General features: G+C 38.9%; 1 protein-coding gene across 2 annotated transcripts in view; it reads right to left on the bottom strand.

The window, feature by feature from the left end:
* The window catches only part of COL9A1 (collagen type IX alpha 1 chain), an 88040-nt gene extending 62573 nt beyond the window's left edge, over positions 1–25467 (bottom strand). The window contains exons 1-10 of one of the 2 annotated variants that reach the window (XM_017549430.2): positions 25295–25467; positions 24722–24795; positions 23124–23201; positions 22858–22990; positions 17320–17716; positions 5161–5244; positions 4318–4338; positions 2810–2884; positions 2443–2478; positions 2251–2313 (exon numbers count right to left, since the gene is read on the bottom strand). In XM_017549430.2, the coding sequence (XP_017404919.1) occupies positions 2251–2313; positions 2443–2478; positions 2810–2884; positions 4318–4338; positions 5161–5244; positions 17320–17716; positions 22858–22990; positions 23124–23201; positions 24722–24795; positions 25295–25308 (975 nt within the window). In that variant the 5' untranslated portion in view covers positions 25309–25467. Of the gene's footprint in view, positions 1–2250; positions 2314–2442; positions 2479–2809; positions 2885–4317; positions 4339–4400; positions 4657–5160; positions 5245–17319; positions 17717–22857; positions 22991–23123; positions 23202–24721; positions 24796–25294 lie in introns of those variants that run through there. The other variant, XM_017549431.2, reaches the window with a different exon arrangement.
* Positions 25468–25700: the final 233 nt, after the last annotated feature.

Here is a 25700-nt window from a genome sequence, read left to right as displayed (position 1 = left end):
AGTTCAATAACTTAAGACAGCTTATTCTTTTATGTCTTTTAATATTTGAAGTATGGTTTATGCTACACTGTGAGTCTGCAAATATAAACAAAGAAAAATTTACTTGAAATTGGTTTCTATGTTTTACTTCTAAAAATTTCAAAGCACTTTTATTTGTTTATCCAAAACTTCTGTTAGAGTGGGGAAATTATAAGCTGAGGATTGTCTTTATGACACCATGGTATAAGGTGAAGAAGAATCTGTTGAGTAAGCTACAAAAGCACTATTAAATCAGGGGGCAGATAAGTCTAGATTTCTGTCTGACATTATATAATTCTGTCTGACATTATATTGCAGCTTAATAGCAAGACAAGGCTTCAGGTGACCCATTTAAGTTTCAGTTACCAAAATAAATTTTTGAAATACAAAATAAATATTTTATTTACCTAAATAATTTTTTTAATTTAGTCAGAAAATTTTCTTTTCATCTAGAACAAAGAGCTGATTGAAGTTTCAAAGAAATATAGAAATAAATTCAAGCTACATTAGGCTACTAGTTTGCTCAGTGGCCTTGCATTTATCCAACTCTTTTTCTTATGGTATGACAATTTCAGGTAATTATTGATGTTCCAAAGAGTTTGATTGCCAACAAGTTATATTATTTTGGTTCATATTATATTTATACAAACACTTGTTTGAGATTCAGTTTTTACTATGTAAATATTAGTCTTGGGTGCCTCCTGTACTGCTAATTTGCATACACAGAAAGTTCAAACTAGGGGCTTTGTAAACCAAGATCTGTTTCCTAAAACACTACATAGTGAAATCCTGTCTCCACAAAAAAATACAAAAATTAGTGGGGCGTGGTGGCTGGCACCTGTAATCCCAGGTAATGGGGAAGCTGAGGCAGGAAAATTGCTAGAATTTGGGAGGCGGAGGTTGCAGTGAACCGAGATCATGCCATACATTGCACTCCAGCCTGGGCAACTAGAGCAAGACTCCATCTCAAAAAAACGAAACAAAATAAACCCCCCACACACACAAAAAAAAAACCCCACAAACACTAAATCATATAGACAAACAAACACCTTCATTATAGGACTCCTGACAAAGAAAGCACAACTTAATAACAGTAAAAATCCACTTATTTATTTTTCTTTCTAAATGAAGCATCTGTCTTAAACTGTAGTCAAAAATTCTTAGAAATCATAATTATAGGTTTTCGGGTGCTTTTTTTTCATTTAGAAAAGTCTTTGGTTTTTGGACAACACACAGAGTGGTGACTTGAAGAATAACCTGAGTGATGCACCATGGCATGCTCTCTAAGACAGACGCCGTTTCTTACTTCATTTAGTATTCTGGGGACAGTCAAGGACTGGTGTTTAGCAGGACCTCATTAAATATTGATAGAATGCATGGAAGGAGGAGAAGCTGAGAATCCTGAAGTCATTTTACTCTGAAGAAGTATTATTTAGTGTTAGGTTTACCATGTAACTCAGCATTTGTTGGATATGGGGGTAAACTGGAGAAAGGTTACCGGTTCCTAATCTTCATACAACCCCAGCCAGCTCATTTCTACCAGTAATGCCAGCCAGAAAATCTCCATAGAAAGAGGAACATTTTTGAATTTCTACATTCAAAACTAGTTTTTTTTTTAGTTTTTCTTATCTGATGATATGTGTTGATGTTCTCCTTCCCTACCCCATCTCCGCACATCCCCACACACTTCAAGTGCATTTTTCTTTTTCGCATTCCTTGGGATTTAGGAGTGCTCTGCCCTTTGACTACCTACAGGCTCTTTTTCTAAATTAATCCAGGGAGTGCCGGTGAAAGAGCAAGAGCGAAGGCTAGCCTCCAGGAGCGTGCCAGTGGGCTCACAGCCCATAAGCCGAGGCCTGTAGAATCTACTGCCACCTGTACCCACTGTGCCCGCAGTGGGGCTGAGAGTTCACAATGTACATGCGGAGGTCACGGTTAGAAACAGGAAACCGGTACCCGGTGCTGTTTTCTAAGACGAGGAAATGCCAGCGCCTGGAGAGAGGTATCCCCCACCTTCAGGATTCCTTTTGCAAAAGCTGCCAGCTCCAAGCTCAGTCAGGCGCTGGCAGGAAGCCAAGTTTAAAGGCAGGGCGCCTTCTCTCTGTGGCGCTCCCTCTCTCTCTCTCTCTCTCTCTCTCTCTCTCTCTCTCTCTCTCTCACACACACACACACACACACACACACACACACCACACGCCAGGCTAGGCGCCCTCCCAACACTCGTCTACTCACATCAGCGCCGGGTATGCCGGGCTTGCCTGGAGCTCCTGGTTTTCCCGGTTCACCTGCAGGACCCTGAGCAGGGGGAGGAGGGTGCGGGGACAGGAAAGAAAACGGTGCAAAGTTGAGACCTTTCGGACACAGAGGGCTGCAAAACATGTCCAAAGGAGGGAAGTGGAGTGCCGTTCGCGTCAATTAACTTACCGGTGGGCCCGGGGGACCCTTAGGACCTCGGTCACCCTGGAGGGGTAGTAGAAAAAGAGAAAGCAGTCTATGAGCGGGACAGTCTGGGGACTCCACTGGGACAATCCCAGGAGAGCTCATCACAAGGATGGGGATGGAGTAAGGGTCAAATGTGGAGGTTCATGACCAGCAGGGACACCTCCCCCTCCAAAAATCTCCGGGCTCCTAGGATCCAACCCCCAAATCTCGTCCACATCCGATTCTGCCTTTAAGTGGGGTGGCGGGAGGGGGAGATCCTGGTCCTCTCTAAAAACCCACAGGAGCCCTGGGAAAAGAATAGGAAAAGGCAGGACTGAGGAACAGAGGTGACCTGAAGATAGAAACTTACGTCGATGCCATCGATGCCGGGAACTCCAGGGGGGCCCGGAGGCCCGGGAGGACCCTGCTCGCCCGGGGGACCTCTCTGGCAAAAATAGCAGACACAGGTTAGTGGAGCAGATCGGGCAACAGGAGCAAACAAGCGTGGTGTCCTGAAGCCCCCGCCTTTGTCGGGTAAAAGATACCTTCTAGAGGAGGCCGGCTTTTTGAAACCCAACACAAAAATGTCTCAGACCTCTAAGCAAGCGCAGCTTTGGTCTCTGCCATATTCTAATGAGCTAAACTGTGGGTTAGAGCAGTCTAGAGGTCCCCAAAGTAGTGGAGGTCGCACTGGATCTCACCTCTGCAGAGTGCATTAAACCGAAGAGGAGCTGTGGAAAACAGAAGGGCTAACGCCTTTTTATCCTCAAAAGGGCTCAAAAATGAAAATGGTGGTCATTCGATACCTCGATTTATCAGTCATTGGATGTCAGTGTTTTGACCAGAATGGAACAGCCAAGAACAGAGACCCCACACCAGGATCTTTGTCCGGTGGAATGGGGAGGTGGGGGCTATTCTTGAGGGAAAGATTTGGGAGGAGGAGTGCAGGGCAGCCGTGAGAGCAGTGCCTGGCCTCATTTCAGGTTTACCTGCAGTGACACTCCCTCAGTCCCTTGAATTAGGTCTTTGCATCTCGCTTCAAAATTACACCAAATTTCAGACTGACCCTGGGGTGTGACCCCTTTTATCGCTGGCAGACAGCTACGTTTTGATGGGGCTAGAGGGAATCCTGGCGTCTGAAATAGTATGAACGAGTTGCTTAGGGAATGTGGGGTTTTTTCCCCCTTCTGAATTAAAAAAAGAAAAAGAAGAAAGGCTCTTTCATAAAGGAAAACTTTGTTTTTCTAAAATCCAACGACCAAAGAGGTTACAATGGGGTCTTTGTAAGTGAAACCTCAAACCTCAGCTGCGCTTAAGCGCCCCCGCCAGGTCCTCTCCAGCGCGGGAGGGAGGAGGCGCTGCAGCCTTTGGGAAACTGCTGAAATGTTGATGCGAGCCAGGCCGCCCGGTCCATCCCGGAGCCGCCAGCACCGAAAGCTGTACTCGGGGTTTAGGGCAGCCACCGCGGGCTGTTGGAGAGGGAGAGGGAGCTTGCCTGGATTCCCGCCTTTTCCAGCAAGGCCTGCTCTTGACAGTGACCAGGAGTGGGGACGGGGGAGGGGGTGAGGTGGGGAAATAAGAAGCAATAACAGGCTAAGAATTAAACGTAGGTCTCGAGTCACCTATTACCTTCAGCGCCAGAGCCTGCAGTGGGGAGAATTCGGGTGAGGGAGGAGCAGCGCTTCTGAGACCAAAGGGGCATCTAGGGCTCTGGACTTCTACAGGAGTCGCGGCAGGTGCTGGAGGCCGGAGGGAGCGCGGGTCCAAGAGCCCTGGAGATGCTCCGTGCCTTCCTCACAGTTCCCCAACCTACCGCTAGGCCCCCACCTGTCCTCGTGTGTGCCTCAAAAATGCAAACACTTCCTGCCCCCAGCTTACCTCGTCAGTGGTCTGGCTGGGCTGGAGAAGGAAAGACGGGGAGAAAGTGAGAAAAGCACCCTTCAAACTCACTCGCAACTTACTTGAGCCGCGCACAAGCAGAGCCCCGATAGGAGCAGCCCCAGGGCCCCGCGGTCCCGCGCCGTCCAGGCCATGCCCGCCGCCCACCGCTAATCCCCTGGCCTGGCTCGGCAGCCGGTCGCCCCTCTAGGCGGCTTCCAGACCCGCCACTCGCATAGGTGGCACTTCGTCCTTGCAGAAAAAGCACCCCAGGGAGTAGGGATTGCCAAGGTGTCCCGGCCTGGGAGGCGCACGTTCCTCCTGTTTATGAATGGCCCTGGAGAGGGTCCTGGGATTGGAGGAGAGCTAGCGGACAGGGGAGGACGGATAGAATGACAACAGTCTCCCTTAACCCTTTCCCTGCAGCTGCACAGGCAAGGTCTGACCATGCTGCTGTGCCTCCACCCCACCTACCCCAGTGCAGCCTCTGGCTGTCCCCAGAGCCTTCCCAGGTGGCCTGTGCCAGTGTTGGCCAGTAGATCTCAAGTGTTCTTAGATATGTTTGAGACTAAGGGAGGAGGGCCCACAAGCCACCAAAGGGAGAACGAGACACCTGCAGGTGGCTTCTACCTGCCAGGCTGCAGGTGATTTCTACATGCCAGGTTGAAAGTATGACTTGTTCTTCCTTCATATTTCTTTAGTCAGTACAGCAAAGCACAGGCTCTCTTAGGGAAAGAGAATGGGGAGGAGAGGTGCTGGGGAGGTGGCAAGGTGGGAGAGTTGGCAAGCTGGGGAGGGTTGAGCTGGGTAGAAGTGGCCTTTGCAGGTAGTCAGGGGACTCACAGTTATTCTGGCTGGCAGCTCATGGCAAGTTTCTCTCCTAGGCCGCTGGGGGTCACAATGGATCAGCATCCACTGAAGTTCAAACTGGAGAAAGGTAGCAGACAGTCAGGTAAGGTTTTTTGGACGACTGAAGCTGGTCATTCAGGAGAGAGGTGAGTTTATGCTTGTGGTCTAATTGTTAAACAATTGGAAATCAAGTTGAACTGGTTGAACACACTGGACCAGGACTCTTGTTTTTTCTTGAATACAAGTTTTCTAAGGGAAATGGGTTGGCAGTCTCTCACAAGTTTCTCTGATTATTAGGCATAGATGTCTTTAGCTTTGAATTATTTCAGCATACCCCTAGGCAGCAAACAGACCACACATGCTGAGTTTCTATTTCTGTTCTGATGACAATCTCAAGTAGATCCTATTAAAATGAGGTTCAGAGAGAACAAGAAACTGTCCAAGTTACAAACCAATAAGTGTCATAGTCTGGGTTGAAACCCAGACCTATTGAACCTACAGGAAATATATGCTCTAAGATTTTAGATGCGAGATTAGAGACAGAAACAGAAATAAAAAAAAAGTGGCCATCAGAAGGACAAGTAGAAGAAAGGAAATCTAGTGTTGGAAAAAAAGTTTGCATGCCGGAGAAGACATTCTCTATGAAGTGGTCACAGCTTAAAAATGGAAATTTTAAGGGCTGAAGATGAAGGTAATGAGAAGGAAACCTAAGACTCAGGAGAAAAAGATTTAAAATGTTTAATTTTATATAATCTTATTCATTGATTGAAAAGATGTAACTTTCTAGGCACTTGAAATTCTGACAACTTTCTTACATTGTTAGCAGGTGTTACAGGAGAAAAAAAAAGAGGGTAACAGGAAAGAAACAGAGCTAGGAAAGTATTGCCAGGTCTGAATCTGAAAAGATCCTCAGGTGACAAGGCAAAAAAATTAAAATGCCATGTCCCATAGGAAGCCTATAGCCATGCACCCTGCTGGTATCTCTTAATTAAGGAGCTTTCTGGCTAGGAAAGGAGCATTTCAAATTGGATCCATACTTCTTTGTCACTGACGTTATGCAAATGTCTGGGTAAATATCCAGGTCCTAGATCTTGGCATTACTTCTTTTCCTTCAGCCAAGAGATATTTCCATGTCATCCTACCTGGCAAATGGATTCTAGATCTGCTAAATCTAGAATGAAATTATATTTTTTTTCACTGTTTTGGAATCATCCAGAGTTGAGATTACTGGACAGAAGGTCAAAATTGGTAAGGCAATGAAGAATGAAGTCTTTCCCTCCTACCCCCTGATAAAGGGAAAGTTATCTTTTGTTTAGCTAGTTCATTAAAGTTACTTATTTCAAATGTGAAGTAATTCATTAAGCTGTTTTCTCATATGTAATTATCTCTGAATAAATTGGTACACCTGTTTAAATATGTGAGCTGCCATTGTGGCACAGGATAATGGGGGAATGAAATGTAATTCATCTGTGAACACAGGCTGGGTTGTTCAGAGTGCCACATAGATCAAGAGTTTCTGAACACATCTGCACATCCATGTAAACACCACCTACACACCAATAATCATCTATACAACAACCATTTTTTGGCATGAAATATGAATTCCAGTTTGCATGCTAATTATTTTGAAGGAAGATTGGCAGAGTGCCTTGGTAAAAGTCACTTTTGTTATACATGTAAAATGCTGATTTTCACACATTTCTCATTTTCATACCTGGAATCATTCTTCTCTTTGAATACTCACTGACAAAATATATGTGAAAAATAATTTAGTCCTTTTGGCTGATCTGAGTTCAGTGTTGTTTACAACTAATTTAGTCCTTTAGTCAACATTTGTGAAGTCCCACTAGAAGCCAAACACTACGGAAACATTCTAGTGAAACCAAAGATATTTCCCTCTCCACAATGGGCTTATAATTTGCAAGACAAGAAAAATACAAGTAAAAAAATAAAAAAGGTTGTTTTTAATCTACTAAACAGAACATAAAATGCCGTAGCAAAATTCATCCTTCTCAACATAAAATATTTCTTTATTGTCTCAAGGAAAACTGAGTAGTGTGAATGTAAAGTTCCTCACATCTGTCTATATTTGGCATTATTCAATTATTTTCTATAGGACAACATAAAGGTATAATTCAATCCTCAAGGTTACAACAATGCCATGCCCAGCTGACAGCACATTTAAGCAAGGAATTTTTGCCCCAACTCTCTATTATTTTACCAGGGTTAATGATTTCTACTTATTTTGCCAGGTTATTAAGAAAGAGTAATGAGATTTTTAAGCCCTTCATAAGAGCTAAACAAAAACTAACTGCAGACAACTATCTTTTCCTCCTGAGAGAGCATGTTAATGACTATGAAACTTGGCTCAATGTTAATGAGATTGGCACAAGGTTTGATTTTTGCAAACTGAATTATGATTAAATTTTACAACTATAAAACACCAAAAAACTAGCTCTTTAATAGGGCAGATGTTTCATTAAGCTTTTGTCTTCAGTGGCAACAAAGATTTAAAGGAGCACTTGAATTCTCAAATCTCATCTTTCCTTTCAGTTTATGACAAAATGTTGGTTTGTACCATCATAAAAGACCTTCTAGTGAAGCTTCCTGATTATTGAGCAGGAGGCTCTGAGCTGCCTCAAAATTTGAAAATGTCCTAATTCCATGTAGGAAGTTTAACTTAGCATAGTTAAACATAGCAAGTTTAGCTATGCTATTGCAGACATAGTGCTAGGGATGTAGGCAGCACTCATATTTCATGCAACACTGGATCATACCAAAGGCTGCAGCAGAATGGTAAAAGGAGAAAGCAGTAGACTTGGAGTTAGCAGACTTGAGATGTGGTCATTTATTTATTCAACATATTTTCATGTAACATATTCATGTGCTTTGGGATAGACACCATGAAAGACACAAAAATATCTAGCATATAAAGCAATATCTAAGCAGAAAATGCCTTTCATGATAAATACTACAGCAGTGGAGATGACAGAAGTATTTTTCTAGCTCAGATCACCAATGAGAGGATCATATAACATGCGCCCTATGAGTAGGGCCCTGAAGCCCCACTTCTGTTATTATAAGCAGAGACAGGGAGGGTAAAGGTTAGGGTTTACACAAAGGGGTGACAACAGCCCCAAAGGTAGGAAATGGTATATAGAGAAGAGACCGGATTTGCTGGGGCAGAGTAGACATCAGATTTTTTTTTCACCTTGACTTCCAAGCTAAGGAATTTAATACTATTTGGTAGATTATTATTGAATTGTCATTAAAAGATTTGTTTGCAAAAGATAGGGATGGGGAAAGCTTTCATGATTTAGAAGGGCATTTTGAGAAAATTTATTTGGTCATAAATGCCTAATCCTTTGAGGCAGAAAGAGGGTACCACAGTAAAGCAACAAGAGGTGTTACACTCTGAACCGGGAAGAGGCATCCCGAGTTATCTGTCAGATAAAAAAAATTTAAAACCCCCTCCCCACATTTTACATACCCCTTCAGCTGCCATCCTATCTCTGTTCCTCTTTATGCAAAACTCAAGAGTTGTCTATAACCATTGTCTCCAATTCATCTTCTTATTTTCTCTTGAACCCATTCCAATTGGGCTTTTACTTCCAACACTCCAGTGGATCTTTTCTTAAGATCACTCTCTTTGATTTCTAAATCCAATGGTCAACTATTTGACCTCTCTATACCATGTGAGTCAGTTTCTCATTCCATCCTTTTTGGAATACTATTTTCAAGGACCTTGAAAGTCAAGGACCACAATCGCCTGGTCCTCTCCTATATTACAGTTTTCTCCTTCTTCATCTCTTTTGACAAATGTTCCTCATCTCGGCAGTCTCTAAATGTTAGATATTTTGGGACTCAGTTCTTGAACTTCTCTATTATGCTTGTCTCTTGGTGACTTCCTAACTTTAAATACCATATATATGTTGACAATTCCCAGAGTTCTTCTCCCAGATGGACCTGTCTGTTGAACTCCAAAAGCACACATCTGCCTACTTACCATCTTCATCTAGATGTATAGTAACAATCAAACTAACCCCAATATCCAAACTAACTCCAATATCCAAACTAGCTCCTGATATTCTCCCTGACACCTGCTCTTCCCACAGCCTTTCTCGTGTCAGTAAATGGCACGTCTATACTTCCAGTTACTCACAGCAAAAGTATTGGTGTCATCCTTGATTCTTCTTTTTCTCTTATACCCCAAATCCTGTTTTACCTCAAAATATATTAAATTTTGATCACTTTGCATCACCTCCACCACTACCACCCTGGTCCAAACCAAGGCTGTCTCTGCCTGAATTATTGCAGTAGCTCTTAAGCAGCCCTGGCTCCTACATGCTTATGTCCGTCTCTTCTTTCTCCTACAATATATTCTCAAAATAGCAGCCAAAGAGATCCTTTTAAAAGGTGAGAATATGTTGCTTATCTATCCAAAACCATCTGGTAGCCACCCATCTCGCACAGCATGAAAGCCAAAGTACTAACACAATTTCCCAACCACATCTCCATCATGTTACCTCTCCAGCCTCAATATCTCCTTTCTCAGTCTCATTCTAGCCACACTGGCTGCCAGTGAGTTCTCAGACATCACCCACCTACACCAGATCCTTTTCCACTCACCGTTCTCTTTTCCTGGAATCCTCCTCCCCTAGATATCCAGATGCTAATTCCCTCAACTCCTTCAGGTTTCTGCCAAAATATTTTCTCCTCAATGAGGCCCTAACTCAAGGCACTCCAATATCCTGCTTTGTTTTTCCCCTAGCATTTATGACTACCTGGCATACTCTATACATACTCATCTATTCATAGTGTCTGTCTTCTCTCCTGAGAATGTAAGCAACATTGGAGCATTAATTTCTGTCTGCTTTCACCACCATCTAAAATGAGGCCTATAAGTTAGCAGATGTTTAATAAATAGTTACTGAATCAGTACATAGATATAGATAAGAAATCTAGTGAAGAAAGAATTGATAGTATTTGGCTTCAGGTTTGATTATGATTTGTGGCAATTCCCTTCCCCTGTCTGGGTTCCAGTTTCCTCATGATAAAATGAGAGGTTCGGATTAGATACAAAGTTTCCTTCAGCTCTGAAAGCCCATGATTCTACTGACACCATGTTGTGACCAGAGGCGGAGGTTGCGGTGAGCCGAGATCGCGCCATTGCACTCCAGCCTGGGTAACATGAGTGAAACTCCGTCTAAAAAAAAAAAAAAAAAAAAAGAAACTAATCAAGAAGAGATTAACATAAACAAATATTTCTTTACGGTCTTAGCCCATGTACATTTTTATAGAAATAAAAAAATAATAGCACACTAATTTTTTATTGCAACTGTATGGGCACAGCTGAGGCCAATAAAAAAAATCAGTGTTTTTCATTTTCTATGAAAAGCAAGTTTGATAATTATGCAGTTTTTATCCTAGCTATCCACAGCCCCTACTTCCAATAATGGCTTCTACTATGTCACCAGCTCTAGTTCTGTTTCCTCATTTCATTGCTACCTAGTGGAAAACCCAGCTGAGGTTGTTAATATGGTCTCCAATGCAGCAGGCTGAGTTTCATCTCCAAAAAATAAAATGAAATTGTTTTGATATCATTCAAAAATGTTTTACTCAAAATTTCTTAAAATAAACATTTTCTATCAATATGTATAGAAAAGATTACCATTTCTTCTTTTTAATTTGATTTTTACTTTCAACTGGAAGAGTATTTGTAAAAGATGTACTTGTCAAAAACAACTTAATAAGCAAACTTAATAGTTTAGGTGGTATGCATAATAGATAGAATGCATTTCCTAAATCACTAAAAACACAACTTTCCAATAGCGTTTCTCAAATGCCAGAAATAATACTAATCACAGCCTCATGATTTATTTTTCCCATGTTATACTTCATGAAACTTACATTGTTTCTACATTGGGAAGTTAGTGTGATTCAATTCTGTGGATAGAGAAAACTACAGATAGCTTTTCCAACAACAGTTCTGCCAGCTCTCACATTTTCTCTGAATCTAGTGAAAATAAACACAGAGCCACACATTTGAAAATATATTTTTTAAAGCAGTAAGTCTGTCTGATTAATCACGTTCCATGTTGGTATCTTTGGAATGTGTACAGGTAAAAAGAAGAACGGTTTGAATCATATGTCTGTTAAGCCACATAAACTTTTATCCCCCCTCAAAGAAGCCCAAACTCCCAGCATATATCTCTGAAAAGGGAGAAAGGCCAACTTTATTTTCTAATAGAGCTGTACCAAATAATTATCCTAGGCTATCATGCTGACAACAAACAATAAAGAACCTGTCATAAAATAACATGTTTTTGTGGTATGCTGCCAGGAAACCAAGATTTTCAATGGGATAAATGGCACCATTCTTAAATATTGGCACAAAAGAGAATAGAATATATGGGATTTATTGCCTTAAAATCAAACTAACAATGTATTACAGCAGTGCATTGGGAAAAAATATAAAATGCTCTGAGCCCACTAAATAACCATGAATGATGAGAATATGTTTGAGTTGTAGACCACGTGAACAGCTATATCATAAGCTTATGAAAACCTTTTGAAATTGGCTTCCTTTTTGAATTTAGCAAAGGAAAGGGGACAAAAGATAGGATAGGCAGAGGGAAAATAACAAACAAGTACCATATAAGTGACTCTTTTAGCATCAGTGATCTATCAAATGCTGTTTTCAATTGTATTTTTTGTTATACAGTTCCTAGGGCTACTTTTTGACACTTGATAATATCTTTTGAAGGGATATTTTGCTTTTGATTTATTTACTAAAGAAAAGCAAGGGTTGACTCTGAAAAAAAAAAAGTGTTCTATTAATGTAGGGTGTGAAAGATTAGAACAAATCCAATTGCGTGAAGGAAAATGTAACTACAATTTTTCTTATTGTTTTTCTGGTATTTTTGTGCTATTTCATTTTAATTTAAAATTTCTAACACAGTAATATTAAATATTTGCTGTCTCCAAATTGAGAGAAGGGTGACCTATCAGTATAGTTCTTCTACCTCTCAGAATATGTACATATCACTACCCATCACTCTCTAAGTCCTTTAAGGGACAGGTAGTCATTGTTCATCTTTAGTAATTGTCAGTAAATTTAGATTTCAGCCAAATTGGTGACAAGTCTAAGAAAATAGGCTATAAAATTCAAGAGAAAGAAATAAAGGGCATTCAAATAGGAAAAGGGAGGCCAAATTGTTTCTGTTTACAGATGACATGATTGTATATTTAGAAAACACCCTCATCTCAGCCCAAAATCTCCTTAAGCTGATAAGCAACTTCAGCAAAGTCTCGGGATACAAAATCAGTGTGCAACAATCGCAAGCATTCCTATACACCAATAATAGATAAACAGAGGCCAAATCATGAGTGAACTCCCATTCACAATTGCTACAAAGAGAATTGTGTAGAGAATTAAATACCTAGGAATACAACTTAAAAGAAATGTGAAGGACCTCTTCATGGAGAACCAAAAACCACTGATCAAGGAAATAAGAGAAGACACAAACAAATAAGAGAGGACACAAACAATTGGAAAAACATTCCATACTCCTGGATAGGAAGAATCAATATTGTGAAAATGGCCATACTGTTTAAAGTAATTTATAGATTCAATGCTATCCCTATCAAGCTACCGTTGACTTTCTTCACAGAATCAGAAAAAAACTACTTTAAATTTTATTGGAACCAAAAAAGAATCTGCATAGCCAAAACAATCCTAAGCAAAAATAACAAAGCTAGAGCATAATGAAAGCAGCACGGTACTGGCACCAAAACAGATATATAGAACAATGGAACAGAACAGAAGCCTCAGAAATAACACCAACACATCTACAACCATCTCGTCTTTGACAAACTGACAAAAACAAGCAATGGGGAAAGGATTCCCTATTTAATAAATGGTGTTGGGAAAACTGGGTAGCCCTGTGCAGAAAGAAGAAACTGGACCCCTTCCTTACACCTCATACAAAAATTAACTCAAGATGGATTAAAGACTTAAATATAAGGCCTAAAACTATAAGAACCCTATAAGAAAACTTAGGCAATACCACTCAAGACATAGGCATGGGGAAAGGCTTCATGACTAAAACACCAAAGCAATGGCAACAAAAGCCAAAATTGACAAAGGGGATTAAACTAAAGAGATTCTGCACAGCAAAAGAAACTACCATCAGAGTGAACAGGCAACCTACAGAATGAAAAAATTTTGCAATCTATCCATCTGACAAAGGGATAATATCCAGAATCTACAAAGAACTTAAACAAGTTTACAAGAAAAAAACAGCCCCATCAAAAAGTGGGCAAAGGATATGAACAGACACTTCTCAAAAGAAGACATTTATTCAGCCAACGAGCATATGAAAAAAATCTCATCATCACTGGTCATTAGAGAAATGCAAATCAAAACCACAATGAGATACCATCTCACACCAGTTAGAATGGCAGTCATTAAAAAGTCAGGAAACAACAGATGCTGGAGAGGATGTGGAGAAATAGAAATGCTTTTACACTGTTGGTGGGAGTGTAAATTAGTTCAACCATAGTGGAAGACAGTGTGGTGATTCCTCAGGGATATAGAATCAGAAATACCATTTGACCCAGCAATCCCATTACTGAGTATATACCCAAAGGATTATAAATCATTCTACTAGAAAGACACATGTACATTTATGTTTATTGCAGCACTGTTCACAATAGCAAAGACTTGAAACCAACCCAAATGCCCATCAATGATAGACTGGAGAAAGAAAATGTGACACATATACACCATGGAATAATATTCAGCCATAAAAAATGATGAGCTCATATCTTTGCAGGGACATGGATGAAGCTGGAAATCATCATTCTCAGCAAACTAACATAAGAACAGAAAACGAAACACCACACATTCTCACTCATAAGTGGGAGCTGAAAAATGAGAACACATGGACGCAGGGAGGGAAGCATCATACACCAGGGCCTGTTGGAGGGTGGGGGGCTAGGGGAGGAATAGCATTAGGAGAAATATCTAATGTAGGTGACAGGTTCACGGGTGCAGCAAACCACCATGGCCTGTGTATACGTATGTAACAAACCTGCATTTTCTGAACATGTACCCCAGAACTTAAAGTATAATAATTAAAAAAAAAAAAAGAAATTAGGCCATAAAATTGAAACAAGGGACAAAGGACAACTCATGGACACACAGGCTTTGTCTGTGGACTTGTATGAGTGTTTTACTACCTTCAGTTTTGAAAAATGAGGAACAGTTTGGGAATACTAACAAAGCTTGAAAAGGGAAGAATTGATACATGTGAGGATTTCCAAATGAGAGTCCTTCTGTCTGGAACATTGTACTTTGTCTTCTCCTGAATGATGTATTCATTCTCTGGACTCCTTTCAGACATCAATCCCTTAGGAAACATCCCTGAGCCCCACTCTCATGCCTCCCTGCTGTTATCTGAGTGATGAGATTTTTCTGAGTGCTTCTTGGCATGCAGCACTGGTCACTATCATGGTCCTTATCATGCTATATTGTGATTGTTTACCTGTCTCAACTCCTTATTCTCAATAGACTGAAGAAGTTTTTGATTTATTTCTCTTTGTAGACCCCATATTTACACACTCAATAAAAGTTTACTAAATAAGCAAGTAGGATTGTCTGAGGACATGTTTTATACTGTATAAATGTCCCACTTTTTAAAAATGTATTTGGTTTTTCCTGCAAAGTAAATTCCGAAGGCAAATTACAAATGCCTTTCAAAGTAAGAATAATGAGTTTATAAGAAAAAATATGTGGTTGCATATATTTTTCTTTTTCCCAAAGGAAAGCTAGTTGGCATAGCAGAAGATAAGGTAGATTAGAAATGTTGTGCCTAACACTACTTCTTACAAGTTAATAGATCTGTGTGAGTTCACTTCTTCAGCTGAGAATTGGAGATAACACTATCTATACTTTCTATCTTACAAGGTTGTTGCAATAATCAAATAAGTTCATGGGAATAAAAGCATTTCAAAAACTCTGAATTGGTATATGAAGCATGTTAAGGTGACTTTTTTAAAAAAGTGTGAGTTGGCTTTTCTTACATAGTTTTCCAATTCTTTATCTTACATAAAATGAAGGTTGGGAAATACATTTTGGTGAGAAGTTTGAGTTTCACATTATCACTTCCAGTCATTAAATGTGGGTAGGATGGTTTGGCCTATAACCTCGATCTAGTTTAGCTATCATTGTCACTGTCACACCTCCACCACCATCAGCCAACCTGGAATGTTAATGGGCTGTTAGGCTCAAGTCTTTTTTGTGTTTCCTGATAAGGGAGTCAGAATTCAGTCTGAAGGAAGATACTTGTACATGCCTATTTCAAGTACTTTTAACATTGGTTATGGTATACTGATTTAGAAAAGCTCCTTGGTGGACCAGAAGCATAATGTAAAACCAGCTGCCAGGTTTCTGGTTGCTTTCCTGCATGTGGTAGAATAAAATAGAAAGTAATTGGTACTAACTGGTCTCCATTATGATGTGAGAATAGAGTTGGCAGAAAAATTTACAATTAGCTCTGACATTATTGACAAGGCTATAGTATAATGAAGTAATAGTGAGACATTAGTTTACTGCTCTGGCAATCTGATAATTTAATAGCATCTTAGCTCACAGAATTTAGTGTTGTAAAGACTTAAAATGTTTTTAATCCAATGAATAAATATATAAATTTTTAAAATACTTGATTGATATTTATAGCAATGAGGAGGTAGCCTAAAGTTCTTCCCTTTCACCCATGGTCCAGAAATGAACAGATATTTGCAGAAGTTCAATGTTGTCTGAGAACCTTTCCAGTAGTCCCATCGACTTTCTAACCCAGCCACTTGAGGTGTGGCTTCATTTAATAACTCATTAAATGAAGAAATACTTTCTCAAGAGTCTACAAGCCAGAGTAGTAACATGGCAGTTACAGATTGCTTCCTGTTCATCACAGAATATAGAAATTTCACACTACCCTTCACACTAATCACAATTCTTCCCTCAAAAACATGTTATTTGAACAATTCCATTACTGAAATCCTGATAACCTTTTCTTCTTCGGAGACGTGTACAGAAAGCGTTTGAAATCATTGTATCACCCTGCTACACTCCATGATATGGGTTTTGTGACTACAATTTAACAACTCCATACTAGCATGAGAGAAAGAGAGAAAGAGAGGTTGGCATCAATGGTTTATTTATTGAGCTCTAAATTCCTTCATTTCCTTCAAAAGAATACTTGTACTCTAAGAAATATTTTCTAAATTCCTATCATAATATTATAAAATATCCTTTAAAAGCATTGTTCAAAGTATAACAAATCAAAATGATAGAACTATCTGGTACTAGTTGGCACAATTATTGTGTCAACATATAATTCCTTACCTTTATGACTGGGGATCTCTGCAGTAAAATCATGAATAGAGCTCTAAAATCCTTTACTTCTACAATATGTCATGCAAGACCTACTTCTAAATAAATCAATATTATGCATCTATATAACTTCCATTCTTGTTGAGCAGACATCATATGGCTTTCTAACCTCATCTCTCACCACTCTGAAGATAATATCTCTCACCCTCCTCTCTCTTTCTCTTTCTTCCTCTCTCTCTCTCTCTCTCTCTCACACACACACACATATTTTTCATATACATATATCATCTAAATCAGCAAGTCCCTAGACCTTTGAATGTGGTGTACATATTCTCTTTTTCCCTTAATGGTATTTCCTTCAGCTAGAATGTTGATTCTCCTCTCTTTTTGCCAATTCAAATCCTTTCATTTCAAAGTTCACTGCTTCCAAGAATTATGGGATTCTTAACTAACTGAATCTGTCACCCACCTTAGCCTTACTTTGAATATCCTCATTAGTCGTGTGTACACAATATGTGCCACATCAGTATGGCTTTTTTTCTAAGTTGCCTCAGAAAGATTTGAGTGCCCTAGGTGGACATGTAACACTTTCCAATGTTAAGCTCCTCAAGACTAGAAGGTATTTACTTAACTTCCTCTGATTCCAAATTCCATCTGGGATATGCTACACTCAGCTGATTATCAAAGATGCCTGAGATATTAATTTTTACCAATCCAGTCTTGCTTTAATCTGCGATAGTGTGTGGTTTTATACTTACTGGAACAGAAACTTGAGGATTATCTGCAAGTTTACCCAGCACAGCAGAGCCGCTGATGTCAATTGGGCCTCTTGGCTTTATAGGTAAAGATTCAATCCTGTTGCAGTCAACAAAAAGAGTAGCACTACTTCTCTCCACGCCAATCATGATCTTATGCCACTGGGAATCAAACAAGGAGGGCAAATTCGAAAAGGCTGCTGTTTGGAGACTTCCATCCAGTCCCTTGTATGAAAATGCAACAGATTGTGTTTGGCCGTTAATCTTTATGCCAACTTGCTCCTTCCCAGAGGAATCCTGAATCTGCCAAATGCTCCAGTTCTTTTTGAGTGTGCTTCCAGTCATCCGAAATGTTGTCAAGAAGGAATATTCTTCAGGCAGTCCACTGGGATATAAATTCCTGAGTAAAATTTTTAAATAGTAAATATGAATCTTGTTTCCTGTACCCATGCATATTTACCGTGTTCCCTTTTGAGACCATTTTTAGAAGCCAGACCTACAGAAAGTCTACAGTGTAAAAAACTATGTACCTTTTGTTATTTCATGGCTGTTCATAAAGACCTTCACAGTAGTTCAATCATTCATGTACATTCATGGTCCATCTTAAAATACACATTTTTAAAACACCCTCCCTCATCACTAAGGAAGATTCCCAATGCCACATAATCCCAACAAAATTACTATTTATACTATCCAAAGAGCTACTGTTCGGCAATTTTGTCTCAGCCAAAAAACACATTCTTGCAAAGTTCTTGGCAACATTTCATTCACAAGTAAGAGAGGAGATCATTAGGAATGTAAATCAGCAGTACTAGCTTATGAAATGATTTAATTAAAGCAGCTACCAGTTTCTAATTTTTTGTTTTAATGTAACATGTTAAGATTATTTGTAATTTCCATAATTGCTTGGATATTCCACTCCACACTTGTATCCTTGACCCATGTAAGTATTTTGAGAATCAGTAACTGTGGGGACTTCAGAAGCTTCTTCACACTGAGTATGTTTGTCTTTTTTTAGGGAGTTCAAAGTACGATGTTAAAGTAGCAGCTTAAGGCTGGATGGGTGATAAGTGAAAGTGACCTGTTCTTACTTCTCTGCTGCATCTCAATTGTTCCTTAATCTGCCAATTAAGTCTGTATCATTGCTAACTCCTTTACTGCTTTAAATGGCAGAATAAAACCAGTAGTGTCCCTGAGGCATCTCTACCCTCTATAGAGACTGTGGTCTGGGGCTACACCAGCTACCTGGATATGCTTCTATTGAAGCCAAGCTGCTAAAAGCTGAAGACTGAACTTTAAAACTTAGCATGTTAAATGTAAGCATCGTCTTTCAAGAACTTGAACATTATGTCTTCTTACCTTCCTCCTTCTGAGCATAGAAAAATTTCTAAGCAAGGAAGAAATGCTAATGAATTTTCTCTGCTAAACAATACAAATTTTATATTTCCGAGAACAGTTATGGACCAGGACCCAGAATTCCAAATAACTTTTCTTCAAGTCAAATTCTTGTTATGTGGCCCTCTTTAACCTGCTAAGATCTTCTATCTTTACTTTGATTTTGATTATAAAACTTTATTATATCTTAAAACAACATAAACATATCTTTAACTTCTTTCTATGCAAAGATTTTTACAAGTCTTCAATAAAATGGTTCAACTATCTCAACTTTTATCACTTTGTTAGTTTTCTAAAGATGACAAAACTGTTAAATTTTTCATCTGAATACTCTTTTATCATACAAGTATTTTTTTAACCATTATGTTGTAATATGACTTGTTTGTATTTAGAGTATGGGATGAATTATTTTATCCATACACATTTTTATCACTGGTGATGTGTGTTATTCTTATTGCAAAGTTTTCAGGTCACTACCTATGTTTTACATCCATCAAGTGTACATTTTTAATATTCAGTATGCTGTCTAACTAAAGAAAAAAATTATATAAGAACCATTTGCTGACCTATTTTCCCCATATGAAACCCTCTACTACATCACTGCAGATATCTTTTTTTAATATATTTTCTGATTATCAGTTTGTCACATTTTCTTTGACTTTACATATTTCAGAATTATACCTATTCCAGAATAACCTCTAGAAAAGAAGCTAAGATTGACTACTTACAATAAAATGCACTGCCTACAGTATAATTATAAAACCTTATGAGAGTTTGTACATCTTACCTAACTTACCTCAATAAATTTGGAACTGTGAGATAAGTTTTCAAAGTTTTACTTAAATGTGAAATAGGGAAATGTCCATTTAAATTATAGATTATTTTGATTATTCTTCTTAATTAATGATCTGGATTTAACTAGTTGCTTAAATAATCTATTTTCTTATTTTTGTCCAAGACAGTTATTGTTCAAGTGTGAGTTTTTCCAAAAGGAAGAGAAATTCTAATGCTTTTTCTTCTTTTCCTTAAGCATTATTTTTCCAGGCTTCAAAAATAACCCGATCTGTGTTATCTATATATCTGTCTATCAATATACTGAGCAAAACTGTAGAATTTAGTCAGTTCTTTTAAAACATTTATTCTGTTTCTATTCTGGAAGTCACAGTAATGTGTTTAGGTGACTTTTGTGAAAACACATCCTGAGGTTAACTGAGGGAGTTCTCCCAATTTGTGTTTCATTCAACCTTTCCCACTCGATGAACAAGGAGACTATGTTAAGGGTAGGAAAGGACATAATGTCTTGATTTACCTTTGACTTGGTGTATGTAATGCTAAAAACTAAAAAAAGAAAATAATTAATTTAAAATGATGGAGGATAGGTTTGAGATTGCTAAATGAATACCTCATTTATAGAGATGTTGTTAAAAACTAATGATAGCTGTCCTTTCTCTCAGTATATATGAAGATAATATATGTGTGTGAATATGTATAGAAATAATTTAGATTATCATGTTATTGATATTTTAAACTAGGCTAATATACTATGGTAAGAAGAGAAAATTTATTTTGATATTCATATTAATAAAATATATTTGTATATACCTAAGACCATTTAAAAGTTTCACAAGTCTAATTTAGAGAACAGTCAGCTCCATTGTCTTTTCTTGGAACACCTGAAATTCTTTCTTGCAAATATGCTATGCACATCAATAAGTAAACTTGACAGCATACATAATTTAAAAGAAGCTACATCTATAAATGATTTATTTCATTATATTACAGTCTTCAAACAGCACCTTAAATGAAGAATCATAAGAGTTTGAATGAAAGGTTAGTGTTTGGACCTTGAAACATTTGTGACCTTAACTCCCAAATAGCTAAGTACTGTGTTTTTAAGGAAAATAACATAAGATGTTTATTAGTATGCATTGAGAGTGTAAAACTATTATGCCTAAAATAAGGAATAAAAAGCAGCAAAAAAAAGTATGTGTCTCTTAAGTCTTTCAAAAAATAGAAAAGATAAATAATGATAAATTGTGACTCTATCACATTAGTTCCACATACCATATTTTCCTCCCACAAAGATTCTGCTAATAGTTTCTTTCACTGTCTCAGGGCCTAGCACAGAACTTCCCTTTATACCAACATTGTCTACTCCCTGTATGTCCAAAAGCAATTCCCATCCCTAGTCTCCTTGTCACCCAGCTTTTGAATTAGCAGCACTTGGAGGGAAGATTGAAAAGAAAGGATGCTCTGAGGAGAAAAGTCTTTCACATACATACATTCTCTTCTTCTAGTGCTCTTTACCACTAATAATAAACACTTATCCAATACCACTGTGGATTGAGTTCTTCAGGCATTCTCCAGTTATGAACACCTACTCTGCATAGCAACCTTATGACATAGTTATTATTCCTAATTTTAAATTGAGGGAACTGAAGTAAACATAGTCTAAGTACTTTCCCAAGAATAAACTTTACTATTTACTTGGAATTAACCATGTCTCAGCCCTCTAACTTTCCTCCTCTTTCTATTCCCCTACTTTGTTTTCCTGATTTCTTCCTCCGTATTTCCTCATCTTTTAATTATCCTTGATAGTAAAACGAGGTTTTTTAGTCTTTATGGGAACAAGGAGTCAAGGGTAGCGAATGTGAGACATTGGATATATCCCGGGTACACTATTTAGTGATAGCTCTAGGCATTTTGAGAAAAACAACAACAAAGATGAGCAGGAGGTAAGGAAGCCACGTGGCCTCAAAAGATCAGTCTCTGAACTTAAGAGTTAATGACAGTACCTCAAATCTTAGAAGAGAAAATTAGGTCAGCACTCAGGACCTCGTGTTTTGCTTAATTATTTAGGAAAGAGAAAACAATTTTTAAAGCCTATTTAGTAACATAGCTGGCACTTCTGTACATGAAAAGAAATAATGAGGAAAAAGAAGTGAATATCCCTGTTAGGCTTTTAATCTTTCTAGATGTGAATGGTTCTCCAGAGTCAGTATGGAATAGTGGTTAGAAGTGCAGCCTTTGCAACCATTCTGCCTGGAATTCAGTCCTTCCAGCACGTTCCAACCCAGTCGCCTTATGCAAGTAAATTAAACTTTTGGGGCTCCCTGATTTTTTAAAAAAAAGGTTAATAGTGCTCCTACATCACAGGGTTGTGATGAGAATGAGATTAATGATAATTCGTAAATTTATAAAAAGAGTTTATACAATGTACTATCATCATATTATGCAATAATACATAATATGTTCAAAATATGAATCCCTAGCTGCAATCTGGCACTGTTATATCAGATTCTTCTAATTTGTCCAAACTTTTTATTTTTATATATATTGAGTTTTTATATTATTTTATTGTTCTAATGAATCATTATTTACCTTTATACCTTAATTTTTATCAAAGACCTAATTGTCTCATTTATCTACCAAAGGAATCTTAATTCTTGTTTTCTTACAGTGTGCTAAAGCATATAATAATTATAATAATCATAAATAAGGTATTTTGGTGATATCGAAACTAAATTGCTGAGATCATTCATAATGACAGGACTCAATTCTTATACACTAAAGTACCTCAGTTATAAATAAAGAACAAAAGGCTTAGTTCCAGAGAAAGAAATCAGTGAAGTGGGAGATTTGTTGTTGTCCGTATTACTATTATTGTTTCTATTATAATGATTTTAGTTTTGCTCTGGTTTGATGTCTGCCAGGAGCCAAGCAGTGGGTGTGTGGCTCTATTTCAGCACCAGGACACTTGAACAGCACCATTGTGAGTCTTCTAACCACTCTGTGGCTCCTAGTTAAATTTATGCTTACCCTCTGGCACTTTTCACAGAGGGTCCTTTCAGTCACAACCAAAAACATTATAGAAAAACAGAAAGCAAGGTAATAAGAACATGTCCTAAATCAATGTATAATAGTCTCAGTGATACTTTTTCCTGGAATGGAAAGTAAATTACATACTGAAAACATGAAATGCAGTATTCAGGCACTGAAGATAGATAAGTAAATAAATTTCTTCATCTTTAAATACAATTATAATCCAAGAAACACTGAGCAAGAGAAAACCCTAACATTGTATAGCTATCCATTTTTAATGCATTTGAGTCAGATAATTAGATTAAAATATTTTTGATAGATTACCTAGTTGGAATCCTGAAGTCTGCATTGTTTCCCAATTTGTAAGCCACCTGTAATGTAGTTGATCCCACTACTCTCTGGATAGCTCTTCTAGATGCTGCTTTATCTACCTGGAACTGAGAGATCAGATCAAAACCTATAGAATGGGAATACAAAATGAAAAGTCTAAAATGAGATTGGTTTTATTCCTTTCCACAACTTTCTCAAATAAAAGAATATACCAGGTTTATGGAAAGCATGCATTTTTAATACAGTACATTGCTACTCACCTGGTAAGTCATCTTGGCCAATCCTGATCTTTGGACAGAGTTCATCTCCACCATTAGAACTGGAATTGACAGGGTCTCCTGCAAAAGAGATAGCATGTCATTCTACTTCATTCACTCAGAAGATTTCAGGATGTACCAATAATAATAACTATTTAAAATGTAACATTATACCAGCTTGCTTAGAGGTAGCATGTTTTGCTTTAATTCCATGCCTCTATGACTATAATCCATCCACCTGCAACTCATCCTGGAAGGGATGGATGCAATGCACAAAGTTGTTTTAATAATCTGTGCTGGGAAAATGTTCCTTTTGGAGAGGTTAGGCATTTGTTCCTTTTGAAAACAAAGCTGAATGATGTCCTGAATGGCACAGGGTCAGAAGTCTGTTTGGAAAATTTCTGGTGGTTTGGACTAGAAAATATTCCTTAAACACCACAAATTTTAGGATTTCAGTGAGATTTAGAGCCAGCCTTTGTCCAGTTCAGTGGGGCTTCTGGAGAGTGGAGTTTTTAGGAATCTTTGTCAGATATAGGCATCTGGGAAGTCTTGAGATTCACTAATCATAAATAAAATGTAGAGGATGCATTTGATTTCATAAATTCATTCTAAGAGATCAAATACAAGTCCAAACTAGATTACTGCTAGCATCTTAGAACTGGGAAGAGTAAAGGGAAGAAGAAAATAATCATGAGAAGGATTAACCCTCTATTTGATAAGAAATCATATAATGGAATTGTGTTCTCTTTATACAAGTGGGAGGTCATAGGGAGGGAGAATTTTTTCACCACCACAGAAAGCTTCTCGTAACTATCCAACCTCAGCGCCTTGCTAATATTCATCTGACAACAGAGACTCTCTAGACTTCAGAAAAAGTATTATTAAGTTACAAAACATGGGCCAGGCACCATGGCTTATGCCTGTAATCTCAGCACTTTGGGAGGCTGAGGCAGGTGGATCACCTGAGGTCAGGAGTTTGAGACTAGCCTGACCAACATGGTGAAACCCCATCTCTACTAAAAATACAAAAAATTAGCCGGGCATGGTGGCACATGCCTGTAGCCCCAGCTTCTCAGGAGGCTGAGGCAAGAGAATCACTTGAAGCTGGGAGGTGGAGGTTTCAGTGAGCCAAGATGGCATCACTGCAGTGCAGCTTGGATGACAGAGTGAGACTCCATCTCAAAAGCCAAACAAAACACATGGGCCTATCCATCATGGTACATCAAACACGCTCTTTATACTCTCCTGACCCCAAATTGTTGAGGTCCATCCATCCATCCATCCATCCATCTATTCATTCATTCCACATGTATTCACCCAACATTTACCAATCACCATCCGTACTAGGCACTGCACTAGGCACTGCAGCACACAGATTGGCCTTCCTGCCAACTGTGGTTACTGGTGGGACTTAACTTTCCATACCCAGCATTGGCCATGGAAAGCCAGCCACTAGCATATCCCCATGCCCCAAAGCAGGATGGAAGAGTGAAGGTGTGAAGGACCATAGATGCCTCACTCAGTCTTCAGTCAGCCATGGCCCTGCCTGATCATTTCTGGGAATAAGTGATCTTTCAAAGTCTAGAAACTATGGCCCTTACTGGGGCGACGCTTGACAGCTGCAGATGCCCAGGGTTCCAGGAAACTGCACACAAAGAAGAAAACTGGAATTTTCCTGAAGAAGAGAGAAGAAAAGTGACTCAAACCAGAGTCCCTGCAGATGGGAACTACTTTCATGTTTTCAAACCTGGTAAACCTAATTAATGTAAGGTGATCAAATCTCAGTATAGTTTATTTTTTTCATTTTTACTTTGAAATCTTACTAACAGATGTAAGGAATTCATACGTTTCCAGCTCCCACTGTCCCTGTTGTTTCATTGATCTCATTTTCTCGGTATCTACCTGTCTCAGTATTTCCTTGTCTCTAGTTTCTTTCATCTTTGATTTCCTGCCTCTCTTTTTTCCATGGCTGTCACTTTCTCTCCCTCCCTCTGTCTCTTTTTTTGCATCTCTCTTCTGTTTCTCATGCTTGCTGTCTCATCGCTGTCTCTCTCTGTCTCTCACCTTGCGGCTCACCTACTCTCATCCTACCACTGCTGCAAAAATACGCACCGTTGGTTCTGAGGACCCCCAGCCCAGTCTCCCTGCCACTTTTCCTAGAGTTATTGTCTTACCAGCAGGTCTTCATTTTCCCAGTTGATTTCTTTGGTTGCCAACAGTCCTTATGAAGAAGGGGTTGGAAGGGAGTCACTGCTCCCTCACGACCCCTTCACGGTCACCCTAGGAGTATGAGTTCTGGGCCCAGCCTTGGTCCTTCCTGCCCTGGTGAGGGCTAAAAGCAAAGGGAGAGAACCAGAGGCATCTCGTGACACTTTAAACTGAAGCAGAAGAAAGGGGTGGGGAGAAGCAGCTCTGTGAGCCCAGGCCTAGGGGTGTGTCCTCAAAGCTAACAAGGTTACACTGAAGGAGGGATTAACAGGGGAAAGTTTGCTGAAAAGAAAAAAATAAAATCAGGATGTGGGAAAATTCACCAGAAAGATCCAGGCAAGGTCCTATAGGAACACACTAGATGCTTTTAGA

The sequence above is a fragment of the Cebus imitator genome, unplaced genomic scaffold (genome assembly GCF_001604975.1).
Source record: "Cebus imitator isolate Cc_AM_T3 unplaced genomic scaffold, Cebus_imitator-1.0 Scaffold218, whole genome shotgun sequence".
Taxonomy (NCBI): Eukaryota; Metazoa; Chordata; class Mammalia; order Primates; family Cebidae; genus Cebus; species Cebus imitator.
Note: the sequence above shows the minus strand (reverse complement) of the source record. Positions and strands in the feature narration are given on the sequence as shown.